At 53.3% G+C, this 26,783-nt stretch overlaps 1 protein-coding gene and 1 long non-coding RNA gene across 4 annotated transcripts; both read left to right on the top strand.

Annotated features, from left to right (window-relative positions):
* LOC136994722 (class I histocompatibility antigen, F10 alpha chain-like) lies at positions 1–26,207 on the top strand. 3 transcript variants are annotated; one of them, XR_010886654.1, is made up of 8 exons: positions 1–95; positions 321–584; positions 1,123–1,398; positions 19,135–19,407; positions 19,490–19,591; positions 19,750–19,781; positions 20,442–20,848; positions 25,928–26,207. XR_010886654.1 is itself a non-coding variant. In XM_067313797.1 (7 exons), the coding sequence occupies exons 1-7, from the start codon at positions 32–34 to the stop codon at positions 20,466–20,468; spliced, it is 1,038 nt and encodes a 345-aa protein (XP_067169898.1). In that variant the 5' UTR covers positions 1–31; the 3' UTR covers positions 20,469–24,733. The 3 variants fall into 3 exon arrangements, 2 of the variants coding, with proteins under 2 accessions (XP_067169898.1, XP_067169899.1); XM_067313797.1 differs by lacking the exon at positions 25,928–26,207 and having other exon boundaries at positions 20,442–24,733; XM_067313798.1 differs by lacking the exons at positions 1–95; positions 321–584; positions 1,123–1,398; positions 25,928–26,207 and adding exons at positions 18,311–18,578; positions 18,695–18,967 and having other exon boundaries at positions 20,442–24,733.
* Positions 4,627–9,363, top strand: LOC136994758 (uncharacterized). Its single transcript, XR_010886661.1, has 4 exons — positions 4,627–4,749; positions 5,985–6,108; positions 8,537–8,745; positions 9,076–9,363. It is a non-coding gene; the product is annotated as an uncharacterized lncRNA (long non-coding RNA).
* Positions 26,208–26,783: the final 576 nt, after the last annotated feature.

Below are 26,783 nucleotides of genomic sequence, written 5' to 3'. Positions count from 1 at the left end.
CCGAGTGGTGGAGTCGGAGCCGGGGAGAGCGATGGGGCCGGGGCCGCTGCTGGCGCTGACGCTGGCGCTGGGGGGCGGCGGGGCGGCGGCGAGCGGTGAGTGCGGGCGGGGATCCCGGGCCACCCTTTCCCCCCCCCTCCCCCGGGGTCCCCGTCAGCAGCCCTCCATGGCCCCCCCCAAACCGCCCCCTGTGCCGTGCTGCCCCCTCCGGACCCCCCGGTCTCCCCTCCCGGGAGCTGGTGTCCCTTTCTATCCCCCCGGTCCCCTCCATCGTGCTGCCTCCCTCCCCCCAGCCCCTCACCCCCCCCGTGTCCCCGCAGGCCCCCACTCCCTGCGCTACTTCTACACCGGGGTGTCAGAGCCCAGCCCGGGGCTGCCCGCGTTCGTGTCCGTGGGGTACGTGGACGGAGAGACCATCTCACGCTACGACAGCGAGACGCAGAGGAAGGTGCCCCGCGCGGCCTGGATGAAGGCCAACCTGGACCAGCAGTACTGGGACCGCCAGACCCAGATTCTACAGCGCTGGCAGCAGACTTTCCGCGTGGACCTGGACACGCTGCAGAAACGCTACAACCAGAGCGGGGGTGAGCGCAGGCTGGGCCGGGGCTCTGCGGCCCCATGGGCGCCCCGAGGCCTTGCCCTGTCGTGGGCCGATGCCTCGAAAGCTCCAGCCCTTGCCCAGCCGGTATCACGGGGCGTCCCGAAAGGGGAGAGAGCCCCGGGGGCCCCTCGCTGTCCCCAGGACACTGGGGCAGCCCCGTCACGCAGCCCCGGGGGCTCCCAGCCACCCCATCGCAGCCCCTCGCCATGCCCAGCTGCCTGTGCTGGGGTCTGTGTGGCCGGGGTGCCCCTGTCCCTGCACTGGGTGCCGGGAGGTCTGGGGCAGGGGTTTGTGTGACGCCCCAAACGCTTCCGGCCCTGGGGGAGAGGCTGAGCTGCTGCGGTGCCAGTGCTCGAAGCCACAGGGCAGCCCGTGCCAGCATCCGCCTGGGGCCCGGCTCCCCCGTCAGCTGCACGGGGCTGGGGCAGGGGCAGGGGCAGGGGCTGCTGCCGAGGGGTGTCTGAACCCCTCCGAGGTGCCAGGGCTGCCCCTGAGCCCCCGTCTCCCTGCTTGTGTCTCAGGGTATCACACACTGCAGTTCATGTACGGCTGCGACCTTCTGGAGGACGGGGGAATCCAGGGGTTTTTGCAGCGTGCCTACGATGGGAGGGACTTCCTCGCCTTCGACAAGGACACGCTGACGTTCACCGCGGCAGATTCTGCAGCAGAAATCACCAAGAGGAAGTGGGAGGCTGATGAGGCCATTGGTGAGAGAATGAAGCACTACCTGGAGAACACCTGCACTGAGTGGCTGCAGAGATACATGGAGTACGGGAAGGCCACGCTGGAGAGGAGAGGTGAGGGCAAGGCGGGCAGCCCCGGAGACGGGGACGGTCCCCGGGCTTTGCGCTGGGCCAGGGCGACGGAGGGCGCTGCCCGAGCTGGGAGCAGGACTCAGGTGCGTGCATGCGGGGTTGGGCACAAGCTGCCTGACCTGCCTCCCTGCCTTGCGCCACCTCCCCAGAGCGCCCTGCTGTGCGACTGTCGGGGAAGGAGAGCCACGGGCTCCTGACCTTGTCGTGCCGGGCTCACGGCTTCTACCCACCGTCCATCGCCATCAACTGGCTGAGAAAGGGCCGTGTCCAAGCCCAGGAGACCAAGCGGGGCAGCACCGCGCCCAACAGCGACGGCACCTACCACGCCTGGGCCAGCATCGAAGCCCTCGCAGCAGAGAAGGACGAGTACCAGTGCCGCGTGGAGCACGCCAGCCTGCCAGAGCCCGGCCTCTTTTCCTGGGGTGAGCACGGGCGCCCGGAGCTTGCAGAGCGCCAGCTGGGGGGCGGCTCCGTGCCCCTGCTCATGGCCCCGCTCTCTTACAGAGCCGCAGAGCAACCTGCTGCCCATCATCATTGGGGTTGTCATCGCTGCGCTCGCCATCGTTGCAGCCATCGTCGGCTTTGTGTTCTGGAAGAGCAGATCGGGTAACGCGCTGGGGCCATTGTGTTGGGGGGAGGAAGACTGGGTCTCGGGGGGCTGCTGGCGGCCGGGAGGAGAAGGGGGCGCGAGGAGGGGCGCGAGGCGGGGCCCCTGCGGGTGGAGCGGAGCCCAGGTGCGAGCTGCCGCTTTGGCTGATGCCTCTTTCTTCCCGCGGGGAGGAGGGAAAACAAGTACACGAAGGCCGCGGGTGAGTGCCGGGGGGGGCAGCTGTGTGCCAGGCCGGGCGCAGCAGCGGGGCAGGCTTTGGTCTCTGGTTTCTAGCGGCCGTGGGGCTGGTGTTTCCCAGGCCCCGACTGCCCTTGTCGCCCCTCTCCCGAGCCCACAGCTTTTACCCCGGCCCCACAGCTGGGGTAAGGGTTCCTGTCCTGCCGCTGGAGGCTGAGGCGCTTGGGTGCTGCCCTCTGCTCCTGGCGGCCGTAAGGCGTCTCCAGGGCTGGGTCCCGGCCGAGGGCCTCTGCCCCAGCCCGGCTCTCCCCACAGACAGCGCAGGGTTCACGGTCTCCTTAGCGCAGGGCCGGGGCTCACTGCCGCTCCTCTCTCGCAGCCCATGACGGGGGATCCAGCAGCTCCGGAACGGGTAAGGGCTCGTGCTGGGAGGTGAGCGGGGGCCCTGGCCCAGTGCCCTTCCAGGACAGCACCCGGTGCGGGGCTGTGGGGTTCAGAGTTCAGAGGCCGTGTAGGAGCGCTTGGCACAGGGGACCCTGCGGGGGCCAGGAGCCACAGCCTGGTGCGGCGCACTGCGCGAGCACGACACATCCAGTGAGCCCCGCTAACGGGCCATACCAAGCAAACAACTCATTTGGCCCAGCGAGAAGGAGAGAGGGAGGGATTCCTCCTTGCAGCGGCAGTGCCACATGCTGCTGCTCAAAGCTTCTGCCCCTCGCTTCTGCCCCCAGCTCTGCTCTGGCTGTGTCCTAGTGCTGCCTTCTCCCACCTGCCGTGACTCTACACCCACGAGCACCTCTTGTTTGGCCTGCTCCCACCAAGGCATGATTTTACACCCGCTCTGGGTCGGTCTGCTCCCCCCATGCGCTCTGTCCCGTCCCCCTGCTTGGCCAGCTCCTGCCTCCGCCTTGCAGCCCCACCAAATTTGCTTGCGCAGGCAACGAGGGGAAGAAACGGGGGGGCACAAAGCCCTTGCAGCGCAGTCCCTGCTCAGCCTGCGCAGCGCATCCCAGCTCCCGGGGTCCGGAGGATGCTTGTGCCTCCAGAGAAAGCCCCGCGGCCCGCAGGGCCTCCCGCCGGCTCCTCCAGCGCCTTGCCGGCTCGCTCCGCGCTGGAGCCCCCGCGGCTCCTTCCTGTGCCTCGGCGCCGCGAGCCGGGCTGCAACAGAGCCGGGCAGCCGCGCTGGGGCCCGGGCGGCCGGGTCGGGCCGGGCCGGCGCGCAGGAAGGGGCGGGAGCAGCGCCGAGAGGCCGCGCCTGGAGCGGCCTGAGCCGAGCCGAGCCGAGCCGAGGCCGACGGTGCCCGGGCGGCGCGGGGGCCGCGGCCGCAGCTACCGCGGGGGCTCCCGGGGGGCAGCGCCGGGGGGCGCGGAGAGGCAGCACCGGGGGCTGCACGGGGGCCGAGGAGGGGCAGCACCGGGGACAGCAGCGGGGGGCTCGGAGAGGCAGCACCGGGGGCTGCACGGGGACCGAGCAGGGGCAGCACCGGGACCCCGGAGAGGCAGCGCCGGCGCCGCGGGGGCGGCTCTGCCCTGCCGTGCCTGGCTCCGCGCCGCTGCTCGCAGCCCGCCCGGCACCGCGGGCGCTTAGCCGGCTGCGTGGGGGCCGCTGAGCCGCCCCCGGGCTTGGCTCGGTCGCCCGAGCTGTCTTCCCTGTCCCCGGGTCCCGCTTACAGCGATCTCTGCTGATTTCAGCCCGTGGAGCAGGGGTTCCCCTCCCGGAGCAGGCTCGGCTGCAGCATGGAGCAGACTGACGAGCTCTCGGAGCCCGATGCCCAGGGCACGCGAGAAGGGGAGGCTCCGGGAGCCCCCCTGGCAGGTAAGGAGCCCACCCCTAGAGACACGCTACCCCAGCTCCCTGTGCTCCCCAGGTCTGTCCTCCGTCGTGCGCTCCGTGTTGAGAGCGAAGACATGAGGCAGCTCGATGCGTCGCTCTGCGTGTTTTGGTTTACCACCCCCCCCACACACACCATGACATTGTTTCCCTTCCAGAAATAAAGCCATTTCTCTTGTCTGTAACCCAGCAGGATGTGTGATGAGGAGGGCGAGGGCAGAGCCGGACCTGAGCCAGGAAGGTGCTGAGCGAGGGGAAGGGTGCAGCATGGTATCGGTGAAACGGGAAGGGAGTGATGTGGAGGGCGCTCAGCAGGAAGCAGCGTGTGAGAGGGAGCGGAGACCAGAAGGAAACGACGCAGGGAAGGAAGTGGATCAATGCATCCCGCATGGCGGAAACGTAACGGTCTTCAAGGAATCCAAAGCCTAGTGCAGAACCCCTGCCAGGGAGAAGAAGTACATATGCAATGAGTGCGGAAGAAGTTTTGGCCAGAGCTCAAACCTGATTGTGCATCAGCGGATCCACACGGGAGAGAAGCCTTACAAATGTCATGAATGCAGAAAATATGCTGCGGGGTCCTTTGCCGCTCCATCATAAAGGGAAGGATGCTTAAAGTAAAACGACCTACAGTGCATGGGCCACCTGTGGCGTTGGCTGGCACATATGTATATGCTGTAGTGCCGCACAGAAGGAACCACCCTAATGGTGGTATAAGGTGAGCAGACGCATAGGTAACATTTATAGTGTCATTACAAATTAACTGTGTATTGGTTACATGCTGCAGAACAGGGGCAGCATTTACAAAGTGCAAGCAAATATCTGCTTTAGATATGTTAGCTATACAAAAAGAGTAAGTCCAAGGTGTCATCTTTTGGGAAACAATACCCAAATTGTATAAATTCATGGGAGTAACAGAAATCTCTCTCTTTTTTTAATATATAAGTCTGTAATACTGCGAGTGGAGCTGGTACACCTATGTGACATGTAGTTAAGACATCATCCACTGATTGTCCTCCTGCAATACAGAAAGCAGAGAGGTTAGCGGATGTTTGTGCGAGCCAAATCCATGCATTTACATGGGAAGCTGGATGGTCTTGTAGATTAACGGCCTCTGTTGTGGTCAACAATAGGCAACATCCCAACAGCAACTTATGGATGCCGGCGTGATAACCTGTTGAGGGGAAGATAGAAAGGCATGGTATCACCATCAGGAAGAACTAGAGCAGTGGCTCCTGGACCATCTGCTTGTTATGGAAAATTAGGCTTGCCGGCCACCATAACAGGGTCTGACCCTAGGTTCCCGCTGAGGCAGAAGTTCAAAGTCAGATTGGAGAGAAATAAAATTTAATGACACACATGTGGTAATTACAGCTCAAGCTGGGTGCCTCCACAGAGGGACCCCACACAAGGACAGCCCTGAGCAATTATACTCTTACAATCTAAGTTCCCCACCCCTCATGCGAGAGGTCGGACCAAGAGTCATATTTAGATCTGGGGTCTTCCCCTTCTCCATTGGGTTCCTTCATTGTCTCTAGCCAGGCTGCTGCTCTTCTTATTTGCAAGGGTGCAGCTTCTGCTCTCGGTTGTAACTTCTTCATCTTCCTGGCTTGAACCAGCTCTGGTGCCCTCTTTCACTTACCTAGGTAATATCTAGGAGAAAGTTCACAGCTTGTGGCCTAAGGCTTCAGCAAATTTAGCTACTAACACTAAGCAAGTTATGCTGAGCGATCAACTCTAGGCAGCTTCAGTCTGATATTCTCTAACAGTCCTCCCTTTGTTTTTATTAAGCATCCCTGCTAATATGCAGGTCCTTATCTATCTTTGCTGCTTGGGTTAATGCTATTAGTTCTGCCCCTTGAGTGCTTACACACAGAGATAAGGAATTAGCCTCAAGTACCACAGAGGCTGCTGACAGCATAACCTGAATGGTGTTTTCCATCGAAATCATAGGCTGATCCATCTGTAAACAGAACTAAGTCTGCGTTTCCCAAAGGTTCATCTTGGAGATCCTCCCGGGGCTTCCTCGAGCTGACAACCACCTGTTCACAGGAATGATGAGGCTCTCCATCTTCAGGTAGGGGCAATAGTGTCGCTGGATTTAAGATGTTGCAGCAGCTCTTTAAGGTCACATTATCTGCGTGTAGTATTATTAGTTCATAGCCATGAGCTCTCTGTGGGGACACTGCTTGAGCAGCGTACTGTTTCGTTAACAGTTCTACCTCATGTGGCACATAGGCAGTCATTGGGTGACCCAAAACTACAGGTCATGTTTTTTCAATAAGGGCTGCTGTAGCTGTTATCACTCTGATGCATCCTGGAGTGCCTTTGGTTACTGCATCTAGCTGGGTGGAGTACTAGGCCACTGGCCTACGGTGAGGACCTAGTTTTTGAGGGAGTACTCCACTTGCTACTCCCTGTCGTTCAGGAACAAATCATTCAAATGGCTTATGATAATTTGGTAGTCCTAGAGCCGGGGCTGAGACCAATGCCCTTTTTACAGATGTGAAAGCTTTTTCTTTTCCTGGATGCCAGGTCAAAGGCTCTGTCTCCTCCTTCTTTGTTGCCTGCACCAAAGGTTTGGTAAATTCTCCCAACCCGGGAATCCATGGTCGGCAAAATCCTACAGCTCCTAAAAATCCCCTGAGTTGCTTTTTTGTTCTAGGACGGGGCATATCAAGAATTGTCTTTACTCATTCGGGATCAATTAATCTGTGCCCTTCCTTCAAGATGAACCCCAAATATTCTACCTCTTGTTGACACAGCTGGAGCTTGAACCCATCGAGCTGGAGCTCGATGCCCATTCTCTGCAAGAGCATTTCATAGAGAAACATGTCAAACATGTCTCTTAATCTTTACTTGCTAATAACAAATCATCCACATATTGTGTTAACACTGAATGTCCTGGAAGTTCAATATCCGCAAGATCATTTTTAAGTATATGCGAAAAATAGTCGGAGACCTAGTAAATCCCTGTGGTAGCCTAGTCCAAGTCAATTGCTGTCCCTTCCAAGTGAAGGCAAAAAGATCTTGGCTGTCCTCAGCTACCGCTATACTAAAAAAGGCTGCCGGTAAATCAGTCACGGTAAAATAAGTTGCCCAGTGGGGTATCTGTAATAATACAGTTGACAGGTCAGGAACTACTGGATGCGGAGCAATTACATGTTGGTTTATAACTCTTAGGTCTTGTACAAACCGATACTCTGGATCGCCATCAGAATCCTGCCTATTCTTTTTCACTGGCAGAATTGGAGTGTTGTATGGGGATTCACAAACTCTAAGGATACCCAACTTTAAATAGTGATCAATTTGCTTTTGGATACTCTTCTCTGCATCCTTTGGGATAGGGTATTGTTTAACCACGGGAGGTAATCCCCTCTTTGTTTTGATGGAGACTGCACTAGCTGATTTCAATAGTCCAACATCCATTCCTGAAGAGCTCCATAACTTTCCAGGAACTCATTCTAAACCTGTTGGAAGCTGCAAATTAGTTGACTCTGTTTCAGGTGTCTCAGCCAGAACACACGAGCCCATTATTGATAATTTCAACTGTTCCGGCTGTAAGCAGATCTGAGTGTCCAAGGCTTGTAAGAGATCTCTCCCTAAAAGGCAAAAGGGTGAATCCATGGAAATTATGAAACACACCACACTCCTTTACCTCCAAGAGTGAGCAATAAGGGCTTAGTTAACGTCCGTTCGCCTTTTCCCATTACTCCCTGTACTGTTATTTTAGCTGATGACTTACATCCTCTAAGGCTCAAAATTCAGAAGGGAAAGGGTAGCTCCAGTATCCACTAAGAAGGGAATTTCTTGACCTTCTATATTTGCCATTATCTGCCCCCTGAAATCCAAATCTATATCCCATGAATTCACCCCAATTCCCACAGTATTTTCTGGGTCTCCCATCTCCTGTCATTGTGGGCTGGCTGGGAATTGCCTAGTGTCATTCCCAGTACTCGACTGTCTCCTGCTGTCCCCTCCATTCCTGGGCACGCGGGGCTTCACTGGGCATTGCCGCTTCCAGTGCCCTTGTTCCCCGCAAGAATGGCAATAATCATTAACTCCTAAGCGTACAATATGTTCACTTTGATTCCGTCTATCTCCTCTGGCCCTTATTCACCCCCTTCCTCTAGTTTCTTTCAACCTGGCTCTTAACACAGCTGCTAACACACTCACATCCTCTTTCTTTTGTTGTCTCTTTTCTTTCACCTTCTCTTCATCTCAACCGTTATATACAAATGTGGCTAAACGTACTATTTTGTCCATAGACTTCCCTGGCCAGTCAGGAACATGTTTAGAAAAATGCTTTTTAATGTCCAAGGCCGTTTGATCTACAAATGTGGAAACTAGTAGAGGCCTGTTAGCCTCGGCTTCTGGGTCTATCCCCCCTCCAAACATTTGGATTTGTTAAAATAGTCTAGAAAGGAAAGCTGAGGGCCGTTCCTCAGGTTGTTGCTGACACTCCCTTATTTTAGACCAATTCGCACTCTTTTGTCCTGCCAAAGGTATAGCTTCTTCTAAGCCTTGTCTGGCTAATTGCAACTGCCAGTAATCTGCCTCTACATTATAATTCCACCCGGTGTCCACTGCTGGCCAGGCCGTTCAAGCAGCCAGAACACCCCCCTGTTCTGCCCAACGATGGTTTGCATCCAGAATCGAGTGTTTTTCATCTGGAGTGAACAAGGCTTCAAGGAGCATTTTCACCTCCCCCCAGGTAGGATCAGACACCCGCAGCATTCCTCGTACAATTTGTAACACTTTCTCGGGATCTCCCCTAAGCCTGGGAGTTTGTTGACTCCATGCAATCCAATCTTGGGGCTGTCCCCAGGGTCGGTAAATTCGCGTTGTAGCCACCCGTCCGGACCTGGCGGGGGCACTCCTGGCACAGGAACGACACAGTTTGAAAGGCAGAGGTGGAAGGCAAGGAGGGGGTAGAGAGAAGTTGAAACAGAGGATAGCGCATAGGGTGGAGCAGTTTCTACAAGCATTTTAGCAGCTGCACTACTTTCAGCATTCTGAAAAAAAAAATTTCTTTCTTTTCTAGGTGCCTCTTTTCGTCTAGCAAATGCCCAACTGTCTCATACATACTAATAATCATTTGTCTGGGGAACCGATCCTGCGAATGGTGACGCAGGAAAGTTAACTCCTGATGATCAAAGGTTCCCTGCGGCGGCCATCGTTCCACTGGGTTACCAGCCTTTCTCAGGAACGGCCAATCCTCCTGACATAGTTGGATCAACCTTTTTTTTTCTTAGGTTCTTTGTCACGCTACGACGGTTTGATAGTCATGACTGAGACAGTAATATAATAAAAAGCTATGTTTACTTCCTCACGCAAGCTCTTGGATTAGTAACATCCATTAAAATAATGCGATTACTAATTTAGAAAGGATAGCCCGAAAGGATAGCCCGAAATTGTCGATTATTGATTCACAAGGATAACGCGAAACAATGCAATTACTGATTTAGAAAGGATAACCCAAAACAATGCAATTACTGATTTAGAAAGGATAACCCGAAACAATGCAATTACTGCGCTAGTAACTGAAAGCACTGCTTATCCCTACTTGCAAGCTTTCTTGTTCACTCTCTTAGTGAGAGGGCTCTCAACCTTGAGGAGTTACTACTGGCCAGCCTTTTGGTTCACTCTCTTAAGGAGAGGGCTCTCAACCTCGAGGAGTTACCTTAACCCAGCATCCCAGGAAAAGGGGAGGGGGGGAAATACTCACGGTCCAGCCGGAGAGGATGGTCAGGTCATGTTCCCGTCCCTGCTCAAACTCTCCTGCTCAGTGACCCTTTTTTTATACCTGGCTGGGACTCTGGGCAAATGTCATCTGTGCTGATTCATGCATAGTTGCATATTCGTAGAGCTGCTTCTCACTGGCCTTTTTTTTGCTTTATTATTCGTTTCCCGCCTCTTCTTGATATGCTAATTAGGAGGCGGTGTGCGAGATAATATTAAAATGGGGTGTAATGAGCTGAAGGGTATTGTGGGTCAGAGTTAAGTTCTGTGATCATGGTCTTTTGCTCCTTGCGAAACAGGGAGGTGGACTGCAATGTCTTCACATCGCTTCCTCCTTCGCCTCGTTTGTCTCGCCACCATCTTCATGTAGACAGCTTGACCCGACCACGCTCATTACTCAATCCCTAACTTCTCTAATTTCGTTAATTTGTGGACTCATAATAATAATTTTGAGACGGTCTTTAGTATCCAAGTCTCCTTTTTTATACGGCTGGGACTCTGGGCAAATACTGCTTTCGCTGACTCCTGCGAGTTTCATAACAACAGGGCTGTTTGTCTGTTCGGAAGGACCCTGCTAGCAAGGCAAGACCACAACACCTCCGTATCGCTTCCTCCCTCCCTGCGGGTCCATGCAGACTCCTTAGTTGGCAGACTTTTTCAGTCCTGTTAGCCCTTCACTTGCTCGACATTCTTGGTACCATCAATCTTACTCTAGTTCTGCAAAATTTCGGCTAAGGGCGTCCCTTTTTCTATGCCAAAATTATTTCTCATATTGAGTTCCTGAAAAGTGCGTCTTATGCTGATCAGGCAGCGCACTTCCTTATAATACACCTTTTTTTTTTCCCCCCCAGCAACACCAGAATTTAGATTTTCATTACCCCCTGCAGCCGGCATGATTACTCTCTCTCTCTCTCTCTCTCTCTCTCTCTCTCTCTCTCTCTGGGAACCGCACTCACCACCCAAGTCTTTGACCGCCAGGACTGCTGTCCCTTTGCAGTGGGCAGCTCTGTCAGCCGACGGGTGCCCCCTTCTGTTCCCAGGTCACACGCACTCACACTAGTCACGGTACCAGTATCCACACTCACACTAGTCACGGGGACTCTAAGTTAGTCTTGCGGTGTGCCTTAGGCTGATCAGGCTGTGCACTCCCCCTTCCGGCTGGAGTGAGATGGGACTCGAACCTTCTCAGACCCTGGGGGTGGGACTTAAACCCACTCTCCCTGAAATGTAATATCTGGTATGCCTTACGCTGATCAGCCTGCACGCCCTTTACAGTGCACTTTGTTACCAAACCAGAAGTTAGAATTTAGGCAGGAATTTAAGACTCACCTTCTCGGGGCTTCCCGTTGCCAAAGATGCCAGGTGAACTCACCCGATGGTGCCAGGTGATCGTCTGGAGACGAGAGGCCCCAATACTGGTCGCCTATGGTCCCATCTGGGTCTCCAAACTGTTATGGAAAATTAAGCTTTCTGGCCACCATAACAGGCTCCGACCCTAGGTTCCTGCTGAGGCAGAATTTCAAAGTCAGATTGGAGAGAAATAAAATTTAATGACACACGTGTGGTAATTACAGCTTGAGCTGGGGGCCTCCGCAGAGGGACCCCGCACAAGGACAGCCCTGCGCAATTATACCCTTATAATCTAAGTTCTCCACCCCTCATGTGAGAGTTTGGACCAGTAGTCATATTTAGATCTGGGGTCTTCCCCTTCTCCATTGGGTTCCCTCACTGCCTCTAGGCAGGCTGCTGCTTTTCTTAGCTTCAAGATTGCTACTGCTGCTGTCCGTGTAACTTCTTCATCTCTCCGGCTTGAACCGGCTCTGGGGCCCCCTTTTACTTACCCAGGTAAAAGTTCAACGTATCTAGGAGAAAGGTCACAGCCTGCAGCCTAAGGCTTCAGCAAATTCAGCTACTAACGCTAAGCAAGTTATGCTAAGCGATTAATTCTAGACTGCTTCAGTCCGATAGTCTCTAACATGCCAGAACAGCACCAGGCCGCTTCTCCTTTTGAGGAGTTAGTATCCACACACTGGCTAAAGAGTGTGTCAAGGGTGTTTGCTGAACTTGAGGCACTCCGGCACTGTGGATCAGAATTCCGCGCAGTATCGGTGCTCCCTGTGAGACGTTCGCTGGCGTGGATATGGATAGCTGGAAAGATAAATCTGGAGAAGAGGTCAATGAGAGTGGGGCTATTTGAACAGGTATCAAAGGTGTAAAGAGCCATACACACTCTGAAGGGCAGTCAAGGCTTAAATGTAAGCTTATAACCCTTTGTTCAGTAATCATACGTTGCTCAGATGTATAGAATTCTACCTCCCTGGAGGCGAGTATGCGGGGCACAATCCCCCCTTCCATTACGGACATCCGAGCAGGGGTTGCTAGAGTCGGTTTGGCTTGTACTCGCTCATAGGGAGTAAGCATTCCAACACGCCTGTTGTTAAGCATAAACAGTGCTTGTGGGAGCATGCTCACCCACCCCCTTGACGTTTGCATGGTGCTAAGTGTTTGGATTTGTTCTTTTAGCAGGCCATTCATTCTCTCTATTAATCCACTAGCTGGAGGGTGGTACGGTACATGCAAGAGCCAGGTGATCCCCAAGTCCTTTGCCCATTCTTGTACTACATGGCCTGCAAAGTGGGTACTGTGATCACTCTGTATTTCTTTTGGTATACCGTAAGTACACATGAATTCCTCTAAGCCCCGTACAGGAGAGGATTGATTCGCATGGGAGGTAGGATATGCATACATAAGGCCCGGGTAAGTGTCTGCAGCAGTCAATATATACTTTCATCCCTGTGAGGGGGGTAACGGGCCGACATAATCTACTTGCTGGGTTGCAAAGGGTTGTTCGCCCCACTTGATGAGACCATATGTGCTGGTGAAAGGCACTTTTGTTAGCTTCATACAAATGGGACAGTTGATGCATGCTGTCTTATACCAACGTAGAGCTAACATGGGATGATGGCTTGGTGATAGATCCCAAGCCTGAGCTGTGATGGGGCCACGATGCCCTGATCGTTCATGCGCTTGCCAAGCTTGCTTTAACTCTGAGGGAGCTGCCATCTGGTCGACTGCTGTATTATGCTGAGTTTCGAGGGTCTCCAGCTTCTGATGGGCATCAACATGTCGCAGAGACACAGCTTTAGCTTGCACAATGTCCCGCAGCCTTTCCCACAAGGGGCTCCCCCAGAGTTCCTTATCATGTATCTTCCACTGTGCGGCGACCCATGTTGGTACCCAAGTGGGCCCTGACGGTATCATGCGTCACCCATGCCTGAATGGGGAGGGGGGTGTGTACAGTCACCGGGTCACCTCCCATAACTCGTTCGCTATCCTGCAAAGCCCACACCACAGCCAAAAGCTGTTTCTCCAGAGGTGTATAATTTGCTGTGGCCCCTTGCAGAGAATGGGACCAGAAACCTATAGGTTCCCGCCTTGTGTGGGCACATTGCTGCCACAACCCCCAAGACACCGTATCCCCCATGACCGTTACCTCCAGCTCGAAAGGTTGTCCCTCAGACGGAGTGAATAGTTCGCAGTGTTGGACCACCGCCTCCTTGCACACGTCAAAGGCTTGCTGCTGTTCTTTAGTCCATCGCCACTGCCTACTTTCTTTTGGACAAACGCTGTAGCGGCTGCATTCAATATGCTAAGTGGGGTATAAAGGTCCACCAGAACCCCGGAAGGCCCCAAAAAGCCTGTAGTTGTCTCACAGCAGTGGGAACAGGGTGCTGTTGAATAGTATTGTGCACTTTCTCGGGGATAGCTTTCGTCTGCCACCTTCAGACTATCCCTAAGGATTGCACGCTGATGTCCGGCCCCTGGACCTTCTTAGGGTTTACAGCCCACCCCCACTCCTGTAGGGTCTGTACCAGCAATGATAACTGCTCACCTACTCGTTCTTCAGAAGCTCCCATTATCAAATATCATCAATATAATGACGGATGGTACACTCTGGAAGGTTAGGAGGGAGATCAGCTGAGATCATCTGGTGGCAAATGGGGGGCTACATTTATAGCCCTGAGGAAGGACTTGAAACGTATATTGCTTATCATCCCATGTAAACACGAATTGATCTTGCAATTGTGGGGATATAGCGACGGAGAAGAATGCATTTGCCAAATCAGTGACAGTTTTCCATTCCTGCAGATGTTTGCCTATGCCTTCCAGCAGAGTTACCATGTCAGGTACTACGGCTGCTAATGGTGGGGCAATTTTATTTAGCTCCCTGTAATCCACAGTCATACGCCATGAGCCATCAGGCTTCCGAACAGGCCAAATAGGACTATCGAAAGCCGACAGGGCAGGGCGTGTTATTTGAGTATGCAACAAAGCATCTATAGTTTCCTGAATCTCTTTTCCCCACCAGGAATTCTATATTGCTTCACTTGCACCACAGTGCGGGGAACCGGTAAATCCACTGGGTCCCATTTGGGATACCCTCTAATCAAAGTAATGGATCGCAACTGTGGTAACGCAGGACTTTTTCCAGAGGAGAACAATCCTTGCAGGCTCTGAATATCTCTGCCCAGTAGCACGTCAATCCCCAAGATGTACTCATGAATCAGTGCTAATAAAAGTGTGGCAGAAAATGGTTTTTTTTGCCAATTGCTAACGTAACTCCAGCCTGTATCGCTGGGGTGGCCGATCCTCCTAACCCACGTATATGGGTAGTGGCCTTCCCCGGAGCTACCGCGCTATGTAGGACAGGAGCTTCTGCTCCAGTATCTACTGAAGTGAGCACAGCAATTTCTCCTCCAGAGCACCAGTGAATTCACAGGGGTACCTAAGGACATCGGTCCCCCCGATGGTAAGCCGCAACCGATGCTTATATTGCTGGGATCCTGTCTCCCCCTCGTTGTCTCTTGGCTGACAGTTTCGACACTGTGGCTGGAGCAGGGGGGGGCAGCAGGCTGTGTTCGATATTGCTGATCAGCAGGTAACCGCCACCACCACCGCTTGAATAAGTCAGCAGTAGAAAGACCATTTATCTCCTCACATAATACCCCTGCCTGCAGCAAATCAGCCCACATCTGCCACCTTGTTACCTTTCCACTCAATTTAGTAGTTCCCTGCCAATTTTCTCGCTCTAGAATTCCGAACTGCTCTCACTTGCTTAATATCTGGTTCACCAACAAGTGCCAAAGCCCTTGTGTTGTTTACCAAAGTCCCCACTGTCCCAGTTGCAGGCATTACTTTGCCAAGCAGTAATGGCTTTAAGGCACTTGAAGCCCCCCTTCATAACTGGGTTTTCATCTGCCGCGTTATTTCCACACCATCCGGTCCTTCTCCATCTGCTAATCCAATTGCTGCCCCTAGCTGCCGCCACACGTTGATCCCTTCCTCAAAAGCACGTCATGCTCCCACTGCAGCAGCTAACTCACCGGTGGATGGAGAAGCACCTACCACAGCGGCACACAACCATTGATATAATGTTGGAGCTACGATAACATTTCCTGCCCCATCCCGTACTGAAGTTAATTCGGTAAGATAACACTGTACTTGAGCACCGGTTGATAAGGGGCCCATTGAATTCAGCTCCTCTCTTAAGAGACTAAGCGATCCGGCACCTGCATCCCATGCTCTCACTAACCAGGCTAACAAAGACTCCCCACGGGGGCTGCTGCTGGAAAGCAGTTAAAAATTCACGCAATTCCTTTGGGGTATACGTCCTAGATTGCTCTATCGTATTCCCGTCTACTCGCCTCTCCCCCTTCAATTGTACAAGAGGTGAGACCTGGGGAGTAGCTGGTTCTCCTTCCAATCCAAATTCAATCTCCGAGTCAGAGGAAGTACTCCAATTATTACCATCCCACTCCTCTGGGTCCCAGGGGGGTCTAGTTATTAGTGCTCTCACCTGGGCAGCTGTAGCTGGGGCTTTACCATAGCGCCCACGGTGTTTGTTAGCCACTCGTAAAGCTCATCGCTCTACCCTATGGGTTAATTCCTGACTCTTTGCAGTTTGGCTCGTGATCAACTCCTGTGCTACTGCCTTCGCATCCCGCCAATCTCCAGTCTCCTTTTCCAGATCTTTTACTCGTTGCTGCAAAGATGATACTTCATTAACTAAGGCTCAAACGCCTGTCAACAGCGCCTACCCTAATTGTCCGGCTAGCTTCCAAGCTGCTTCCGAAGTGGCACGGAAGGGCATAGCCTGTAAAGCGGATTCAATCACCTTCGGAGGAACCTTTTCCCCCTGTGCCAACTCTGGCCGGTCCTTGGGGACTGCCAGGGCAGCAAGCAATGCAGCTACTGGCCCCCACCGCTCAGTCTGGGGCCATCCTGGCAGCCGCAGGTGAGCAGTTCCTCCATGGCTCTCGCCCTCCCCCTTCGCTCTCCTCGGCCACGGCATCGTCCTTTGTGTATCCTGCCGAATACGCCACTTGTAAGGGTCCGGCGGGGATGACACCTGCGCTCCCAGCAGGGACAGATACAGAAACAAAAGGCACACTAAGGTCCATACTGCACGTTTATTACCTCTGCATCTGAGCCATGGTTCCCAAGCCGTTTCCTGGTCGAGGCAATAATGGAGCGGGAGAGTCCCTGGCACTGCTGAGCATTGGTCCATGGTGAGGAACACTGCGGGGGGGGGGACTATACATGGATTTTGTGTACTATACACACGCGCAGGAAGCACATTGAGCTCATCGCTAATCTCGAGTCAAAGTCTAGATGCAGCACCATGCTGCGCAGGCCCAGCTACGTGGCTGTGGGTCAACATGCCCTGTTGATGCTCCTTTTCCCATGGAACGGTCTGGCCAGCTCCCATCACCTGTCTCCTTGACATTCTTTCGCACTTTCCCATACAGTAGTTGTGTAAAGTTTAACCTTGTTATGCCTATTATTTTCAATCATATTGTACATAAAATTATGGAGAATGTTGGTATGCCTCGAAAGACTTTGGGAACTCTGTTTCATATATTAGCAGGAATGCTTAATAAAAACAAAGGGAGGATTCATAAAGAATACTGAACTGAAGCTGCCTAGAGTTGATCACTCAGCATAACTTGCTTAGCGTTAGTGGCTAAATTTGCTGAAGCCTTAGGCCGCAAGCTGTGCACTTTCTCCTAGATATTACCTAGGTAAGTGAAAGAGGGCCCTGGAGCTGGTTCAAGCCGGGAAGATGACTAAGTTGCAACCGAGTGCAGAAGCTACACCCTTGCAAATAAGAAAAGCAGCAGCCTGGCTAGAGACAATGAAGGAACCCAATGGAGAAGGGGAAGACCCCAGATCTAAATATTACTAATATTATTTCTACTCTCATTATTCTTATTGGTACGAAGTCTCGCATGAGGGGTGGAGAACTTAAATTGTAAGGGTATAATTGCGCAGGGCTGTCCTTGTGCGGGGTCCCTCTGTGGAGGCACCCAGCTCGAGCTGTTATTTGCTGCTGAACCACTTCCAGTAAACCAGTTTGTGATACTCCGTGTCTGAGACTCTGCTTCGGGAAACCGAGGGTCAAGGAACTTCTTTAACAATCGCGCCCTGGTGCGAGAGCTGCCTGGACATGAGTGACATCATGCACCAGCGTAACAGCTGCCGGCACACAAGTGACATCTTGGGGGGGAGGACGCCTGGGTCCCCAGGGGTGACCTAGGCAGGGGCAGGACACCTGGGTCCACAGCGGGGCACCCTGGGGGAGGGGGCAAGATGGGCCGGGGGGTGCCAGGGCTGTGGGGGCATCCCGGGGGGTTCCGAGGGGCTGTGTGGAGGGTGCCAGGGGGTGTGGGGAGCCTTGGGGGCCCCCTCAGGAGTTGGGGGGGTCTTAGGGGGTCCCAGGGGGGTGGGGGGTCCGGGGGAGCCCAGGGACTGGGGGGCCCCCGAGGGGGAGGTCCGGGGGGGTGTTGAGGGTCTGGGGAGAGCCCGGGGACGGGGGGGATCCCGGAGAGGGGTCCCGGGGGGGCTCTAGGGCAGCGCGGGGACTCCGGGGCGCCGTTGTGGTGCCGGGGGGACACGGCGGTGCGGGGGGGCCGGGCCGGGCTCCCCCTCCCCCACTGCCTCACCGCTCGCGCCTTTCGCTTTCGCTTCTCCCAACCTGCCGCGGTGAGATCTGCCCGGCGCCCGGTGACGACTGATACGGCGCCGGCCGTCATTGGCGGGCGACCCGGAGCGGAGCCAATGGCCGCGCGGGGGCGGGCAGTGGCGATGGCGGCGGCGACAGGCCCGGGCCCCGGGCGGGCAATGGGGCCGGGGCCGCTGCTGGCGCTGGCGCTGGCGCTGGCGGGCGGCGGAGCGGCGGCGAGCGGTGAGTGCGGGCGGGGACCCCCGGGCCACCCTTCCCCCCCTCCACCCCAATCCCCGGGGTCCCCGTCAGCAGCCCCCCATGGACCCCCCCAAACCGCCCCCTGGGCCGTGCTGCCCCTCCAAATCCCCCCCCCGACCCTGCGCCAGGAGGTGCTGCCTCCCCCAGACCCCCTTGACACCTCCGGGACGTGCTGCCCCCTGAACCGCCCCCGACCCTCCCGGGACCTGCTGTCCCTCCGGACCCCCCCATCAGGCCGCCCGCCCGCCCCAGCCCCTCACCCCCCCGTGTCCCCACAGGCCCCCACTCCCTGCGCTACTTCTACACCGGGGTGTCGGAGCCCAGCCCGGGGCTGCCTGCGTTCGTGGCCGTGGGGTACGTGGATGGAGAGACCATCTCGCGCTACGACAGCAAGACGCAGAGGGATGAGCCCCGCGCGGCCTGGATGGCGGCCAACGTGGACCAGCAGTACTGGGACCGTGAGACCCAGAAACTACAGGGCTGGCAGCAGACTTTCTACGTGGGCCTGGACACGCTGCAGAAACGCTACAACCAGAGCGGGGGTGAGCGCGGGCTGGGCCGGGGCTCTGCGGGGCAGGGGCCACTGCTGAGGGGGGTCTGAGCCCCTCTGAGGGGCCGGGGCTGCCCCTGAGCCCCTGTCTCCCTGCTTGTGTCTCAGGGTATCACACGGTGCAGGCCATGTACGGCTGTGACCTCCTGGAGGATGGGGAGATCCAGGGGTTTGAGCAGAATGCCTACGACGGGAGGGACTTCATCGCCTTCGACAAGGACACGCTGACGTTCACCGCAGCAGATGCTGCAGCAGAAATCACCAAGAGGAAGTGGGAGGCTGCAGCTGAGCCTGAGAGATGGAAGCGCTACCTGGAGACCACCTGCATTGAGGGGCTGCGGAAATACGTGGAGTACGGGAAAGCCACGCTGGAGAGGAGAGGTGAGGGCAAGGTGGGCAACCCTGGAGACAGGGACGAGCCCCGGGCTTTGCACTGGACCAGGGCGACCAAGGGCGCTGCCCAAGCTGGGAGCAGGTCTCAGGTGCGTGCGTGTGGGGTTGGGCATGAGCTGCCTGACCTGCCTCCCTGCCTCACGCCACCTCCCCAGAGCGCCCCGCTGTGCGAGTGTCGGGGAAGGAGAGCGACGGGCTCCTGACCTTGTCGTGCCGGGCTCACGGCTTCTACCCACGGCCCATTGACATCAACTGGCTGAGAAAGGGCCGCGTCCAAGCCCAGGAGACCAAGCGGGGCAGCACCGCGCCCAACAGCGACGGCACCTACCACGCCTGGGCCAGCATTGAAGCCCTCGCAGCAGAGAAGGACGAGTACCAGTGCCGCGTGGAGCACGCCAGCCTGCCGGAGCCTGGCCTCTTCTCCTGGGGTGAGCGCGGGCACCCGGAGCTCGCAGAGCGCCAGCTGGGGGGTGACACCATGCCCCTGCTCACAGCCCCGCTCTCTTCCAGAGCCGGAGAGCAACCTGCTGCCCATCGTCATCGGGGTTGCCGTCGCTACACTCATCATTGTTGCGGTGATCGCTGGCTTTGCGGTCTGGAATAGCAGATCGGGTAAAGCACCGGGGCCGGTGCGGCAGGGGGAGGAAGGCTGGGCCTCGGGGGGCTGCTGGCGGCCGGGAGGAGAGGGGGGCGCGAGGTGGGGATTGCGCGGGCTGAGTGGAGCCCAGGTGCGAGCTGCTGCTTTGGCTGACATCTCTTTCTTCCCGCAGGGAGGAGGGAGAAGGGGTATGCGCCGGCACAGGTGAGTACCGGGGGGCAGCTGCATGCCAGGTGGGGCCCAGCAGTGGGGTGGGCTTCGGTCTCTGGTTTCTAGCAGCCATGGGGCTGGCGTTTCCTGGGCCCCGACTGCCCTTGTTGCCCCTCTTCTGAGCCCACAGCTTTAACCCCGGTCACGGGGCCGGTGAAGGGTTCCTGTCCTGCCGCTGGAGGCTGAGGCGCTCGGGCGCTGCCCTCTGCTCCTGGCGGCCATAAGGCAGCTCCAGGGCTGGGTCCCAGCCGGGGGGCTCTGCTCCAGCCCAGCTCTCCCCACAGACAGCGTGGGGCCCGCAGTCCCCTTAGTGCAGGGCTGGGACTCACTGCTGCTCCTCTCTCGCAGCCCATGACGGGGGATCCAGCAGCTCCAGAATGGCTAAGGGCTCGTGCTGGGAGGGGAGCGGGGGCCCTGGCCCGGTGCCCTCCCAGGATGGCACCCTGTGCAGGGCTGCCGGACGCTCCGGCTGGTTCACCTCGGAGGTTTTTGCCCACTGCCCTGGCTCTGGGAGGTGGGATTGAACCCCACCGAGCAGCTCCAATGCGGGACAGTGCCATGGCGCTGGGACCCGCAGGGCTGGGCATGGCTGGGGGTGCTGTGACCCCCCCTAAAACCTCTCCCTTATTTCTCTTTCCCCTCTTGTCCTTGCAGGGAGCAACCCCAACAGTTAAGCGCTGAAGCACTGAACTTGGCTCTATGGGATGTTCGAAATGCTCCGCGACAACCCATAGGACTAACAACCAGCAGAAATTCTCTTTGGGAGACATTCAGCTATACCAGGGACTTATATCCCGGCCGTTAGAGAATATTGGAGTGAAGCTGCCTAGAGCTGATCGCTCAGCATAACTTGCTTAGCGTTAATAGCTAAATTTGCTGAAGCCTTAGGCCGCAAGCTGTGCACTTTCTCCTAGATATTACCTAGGTAAGTGAAAGAGGGCCCCGGAGCTGGTTCAAGCTGGGAAGATGAAGAAGTTACAACCAAGAGCACAGCCACATTTGTATATAACGGTCGAGACGAAGAGAAGGTGAAAGAGAAGAGACGACAAAAGAAAGAAGCAGCGAGTATGTTAGCAGCTGTGTTCAGAAATGGGTTTAAGGAAACTAGAGGACGGGGGCGAGTAAGACGGAGATGGATGGAATCAAAGCCCACATGTTGTACGCTCAGGAGTTAATAATTATTGCCATTCTTGCGGGGAACAAGGGCACTGGAAGCGGGAATGCCCAGTGAAGCGTCGTGTGCCCAGGAATAGAGGGGACAGCATGAGATAGTCAAGTACTGGGAATGACACCAGGCAATTCCCAGCCAGTGCACAATGACAGGAGATGGGAGACCCAGAAAATACTGTGGGAACTGGGGTGAATTCATGGATATAGATTTGGATTTCAGGGGGCAGATAATGGCAAATATAGAAGGTCAAGAGATTCCCTTCTTAGTGGATACTGGAGCTACCCTTTCCCTTCTGAATTTTGAGCCTAAAGGATGTAAGTCGTCAGCTAAAATAACAATACAGGGAGTAATGGGAAAAGGCGAACGGACATTAACTAAGCCCTTATTGCTCACTCTTGGAGGTAAAGGAGTGTGGGGACGTTTCATAATTTCCGTGGATTCACCCTTTTGCCTTTTAGGGAGAGATTTCTTACAAGCCTTGGACACTCAGATCTGCTTACAGCTGGAAGGGATGAAATTAATAATAATCAATTATATAAATCACTAGGGATAAAAAAGAAACCTACATACCCCTTATCACCCACAGTCTTCAGGACAGCTAGAAAGAATGAATAAAAGGGAAAAACAGCAAGACTAGGCACATGCGCTAGTCTAAAATAGCCAGAAGCACTGAACTTAGCTCTATGGATGTTCGAAATGCTCCGCGACAACCCATAGGACTAACAACCAGCAGAAATTCTCTTTGGGAGACGTTTAGCCATACCAGGGACTTATATCCTGCCTAAGACCAACCTCTTGGACAGAGATGAACGGCTGACCCAGTATGTTATTGGTATGCAAAAAAAGGTTTGAAAATTTAAAAAGAATATGCTCAGTGGTATCAATCTACACCACCTGAAATACAAGTGCATGATATACAGCCTGGGGATGAAGTTTTAGTTAAAGTATTTTTATGAAAATCCAAGTTAGAACCTAAATGAGACAGGCCTTATATTGTCTTATTAAGCTCTTATTTTGCTGTTAAAGTTTTAGAAAAAGAAAATTGGATACACCATTCTCATGTTAAATGAGTGGTGAATAACCAAATGAATAATTCCTGAAAACCTCTCGCACTGACAAGAAGAAGAAGAAAATGAAAATGAAGTGGAACGCCGCACTACTCAGTACTATTGATCTGAGTAACTGTGACAGCACGCACCTCACAGGGTGGCAGATGGAAGTGCTGTGCTCATCTTGCTATTCCAAACACTGACAATGCTGCTCCTCCTAACCTGTGGTCAAAGAACCCTAGAATGGCCATGGTCCCAGGCCCGTGTTAAGTATACCAGAAGTATGGGACTAAGATCTAATAAAGACTTGAACCTCTTGACTGTAGTCATGCATGGAGCTGAAGTATGCTTAGAAAATGAATGGAGCTGGAATAGTACTAACCGACTTCCCCAAATCCCGGAAAAGACGGGACACAAAATAAAGATAGGATACCAGGTGGTCAATGGATCCACCCATAAGAAGGTAACTCAAATCTCTGTGACTGAAGTCAAATCAAACAAGAGAGGAAAGAAAAATTGTGCCTCTGAAAGATTGGACTGTTGGTACAATTTTGCCCTAGTACAGCCTGTTTTTGTAGTTTGTCTCTGGGCTCACCATAGCGTGGGATTATCATTTAAATTCAAAATAGGCACTACTGAGCTCAATACAACAACATCTGCCCCGACTGTAGCTGTTTCCCCCAGTGTAAATACCTCTACTGTTATAAAGGATAAGAAAATTCTATCCCCACTAATTTCTGAAATTGGACCGTATGTGATCAAAATACAGGCCAGCAATGAGTGTTATTTAATCCATCATGGTCTCTTAAATGAATATAACTGTTAATGCAAATTAATATCTCCACAATCAAACCAGCCTGCTCACCATTCCTAAGTACATCCTATACAGGATGGTTAGCATGGCTACGTGGGCGAACCCTCGCCTCTCCAAGACGAGCAAGGAGAGATGTGACCGGTATCATAGGGACAGGACTGGGAGTCTTAAATAGTATAGATGCCGAGGTACTCGTAAATAAATTGAGCACAACAACAAGTGATTTAAGCAAATTAGAACACCCGTTATGGTCTTCCCTGTTAGCATGGGGAACTAACCAATGGCTGTTGTCTGATGTATTGCCTCAGTGGGAAGGAATTAATGAAAGGGACCACCAATTGATTGTGGATGCACTTGGTGCAGTCCAAATTAATGTTTCTCTAGCTCTCAGTTGTATCCAAGCTCAACTGTGGATGCCATCTATGGTAGCAGCAATTATAAGAGAAGGTGAAGAGGGCACCTAACCCACTGAAATTCGAAAGGTAATTTGGGATAATGCAACTAAATTTGAAAAAGAATTCCAATCCTGCTGGTACTTAGTCAATTTTACTTATAACCCCATCAACAATAAGGCCACAGCTTTTGTCTTAACAATACGCAATGCTTTGGTATACACCATATACCCAATCATTGCACTGGGATTAAATCACAATGGAACTATATCCGATAGAACACAGAGTATGGGCTGAACGAAACAGAAACAAATGGCAAACTGTTGATGTTAACGCATGTGTTGTACGGGAACAACAAGGATTTGTTTGCGAGAGTAACACCATCAAAGCTCAAGATATTTGTCTTGATACTGAACAAAATATTTGTCATTTCGAAATACACCCTGACGAAACCCCTGAAACTGTACTTGTATATATTGGAAAAGGATGTGTTTGTATGAGAACCCTCTGTGATCTCATATTCGTAGATAACATTACTGTAGACACAAGTAATCACTCAAATATTTGTGTTTGTAATTTTACTAAAATTATGGGCTGTGATTTTTCAGATTATTCAGATTATTCAGCTCCTGTTGTGTCTTATCAATTGTTACAATCTAATTATACCTTAAGTCAAGTTTTATTGCCTACACCCATCAGAATGAATCTTACATTGGTAAAGAAATTACTACGACATGATGACCTGTGTCAACTGTTAAAAACGCATCTGAAACAATGGAGAAAAACCCCTAATCACCGTTCATCATGATACAGAAGAGATACACCACATCTTGGAAAGAGCGAAGGAGGATGGAGAATATCATTGGTGGGAGACTCTTCTGGGATGGTCACCAACTGCAACAGGGATCTATAATCACATGTTGCACCCAGCAGTAGTTGTGTAAAGTTTAACCGTGCTCTACCTATTACTTACAATCATATTGCACATAAGATTATGGAGAGTGATAGTGCGGCTCGAAAGGCTTCGAGAACTCTGCTTAACATATTAGCAGCGATGCTTAATAAAAACAAAGGGAGGACTGTTAGAGAATATCGGACTGAAGCTGCCTAGAGTTGATCGCTCAACATAACTTGCTTAGCATTAGTAGCTAAATTTGCTGAAGCCTTAGGCTGCAAGCTGTGAACTTTCTCCTAGATATTACCTAGGTAAGTGAAAGAGGGCCCTGGAGCTGCTTCAAGCCGGAGAGATGAAGAAGTTCCAACCGAGAGCAGAAGCTGCACCCTTGCAAATAAGAAAAGCAGCAGCCTGGCTAGAGACAATGAAGGAACCCAATGGAGAAGGGGAAGACCCCAGATCTAAATATGACCATTGGTCCGAAGTCTCGCATGAGGGGTGGGGAACTTGGATTGTAAGGGTATAATTGCGCAGGGCTGTCCTTGTGCGGGGTCCCTCTGCGGAGGCCCCCAGCTCAAGCTGTAATTACCGCATGTGTGTGTCATTAAATTTAATTTTGCTCCAATTGGACTTCGATTTTCTGCCTCAGCAGGAGCCATGGGTCGGAGCCTGTTATGGTGGCCAGCGAGCCTAATTTTCCATAACACTCATCACCCTCAACATTGTTGGTAACACAGGAGGGGAAGAATCCCCAAATTTAGCTTGGGAATTGATACAAGGATTTATATGAGTATGGAATCTTCCTGACCAAGGGGCATGTGTGGCCCTCCCTAGGTCGACTCAGGAGGGAATTAAAATGGGACTGCTTTCCATAAATCTTCTCTTTCTGTTGAGGGGGGAACAGAGAAACTCATCCCTGTTTATACAACCAGTGATGAATTTGTACTTGACTATGATTTCACTTGGAACTCGGGGTGCATCCAACTCCCAAACATCTGTAACTGGACCCTTCTTAAGGACAGGACACATTACCGGTTGGCCTGGTCCGTGAAGCGACTTAGACAAAACCAAACGCAAGGGATAGATACACCCCCCGATGCAAGACCAACACCCCCGGATAAGCCCTTGTTTAATTGCACAAAGGTTATCAACTGTACCCATGGCCCTGGGGATCCCCCGGAGACATGGTACCTCACGGAACTCAGAATTCTCATCCGAGATATGTGCCCATGCTGGGGGTATCCCTCTATGGGATTTAAAAACTCTGACCCACATTGTAATGGGACGACAATGGGTGAATATGATGGTACCCTAGAAGAGTGTGCAATACCCTTAATGCACTTTCCTGAAGAAGGAGCGCCCGCGGACAGGCTCTCTGATGCCATACTTTTGCCACACTCCAATCAGTACAATTGTAAAACTGCTTGGTATGCCCCTCCCTATGGCCTAGCCTGGGGATGCTCCGATGGAAAGATGTATACGCGCTTGAGAGTTTTTGATGAGGCAGGGCTGAAGTGCAGAGTCAGAATAAACAGGAAGAACTAGAGATGTGTGTGTGGTCGCAGGGCCATGATCTCATTGCAATTACAGAGACATGGTGGGATAGCTCGCATGACTGGAGTGCTGTCGTGGATGGCTACATGCTTTTTAGGAAAGAGAGGCCAGGAAAGCGAGGTGCTGGAGTTGCTCTTGATGTGAGAGAGCAACTGGAATGTATGGAGCTGTGCCTAGGGGTGGATGAAGAGCAAGTTGAGAGCTTCTGGGTAAGGATTCAAGGAGAGGGTAGCATGGGTGACCCTGTTGTGGGTGTTTACTATAGGCCACCTGATCAGGAAGAGGAAGTCGATGAGGCCTTCTACAGACAGCTGGAAGTAGCCTCACAATCAGAGGCCCTGGTTCTCGTGGGGGCCTTCAAGCACCCTGATATCTGCTGGAGAGACAACACAGCTAGGCACAAACAGTGCAGGAGGTTCCTGCAGAGCACTGATGATCACTTTTTGACACAGGTGGTGGCGGAGCCAACAAGGAGAAGTGTGCTGCTGGACTTCGTAGTAACAAAGAAAGAAGGAGTGGTTGAAGATGTGAAGGTTGGGGGCAGCCTTGGCTGCAGTGACCATAAGATGGTGGAATTCAGGATCCTGTGAGGAAGAGGCAGGGCAAGAAGTAGGATGGCAACCCTTGAGTTCAGGAGAGCAAAGTTTGGCCTCTTCAGGGACCTACTTGGAGGAATCCCACGGGTTAGGGCCCTAGAAGGAAGGGGAGTCTTAGAGAGTTGGTTAATATTGAAGCATGACTTCCTCCAGGTTCAAGAGCGGAGCATCCCTATCAGTAGGAAGTGAAGCAAAGGAGGCAGGAGACCTGCATGGATGCGCAAGGAGCTCCTGGCAAAACTGAAACAGAAGAAGGAAATAGACAGAAGGTGGAAAGGGGGACAGATCACTTGGGAGGAATCTAGGAACGTTGTCAGAGGATGCAGGGATGCGAGGAGGAAGGCTAAGGCCCATTTGGAATTAAATGTGGCAAGTGATGTCAAGGACAACAAGAAGGGCTATATTATTCAGCCCTTGTTACGTCTTATCAGTTGTTGCAATGAAATTATGCCTTAAGTTGAGATTTATTGCCTAGTCCCGTCGGAATGAATCTTACTTTGGTAAAGAAACTACTACAACATGATG

Source organism: Apteryx mantelli, chromosome 32 (assembly GCF_036417845.1).
Source record: "Apteryx mantelli isolate bAptMan1 chromosome 32, bAptMan1.hap1, whole genome shotgun sequence".
Taxonomy (NCBI): domain Eukaryota; kingdom Metazoa; phylum Chordata; class Aves; order Apterygiformes; family Apterygidae; genus Apteryx; species Apteryx mantelli.
This window is presented reverse-complemented; position numbering and strand designations above follow the sequence as displayed.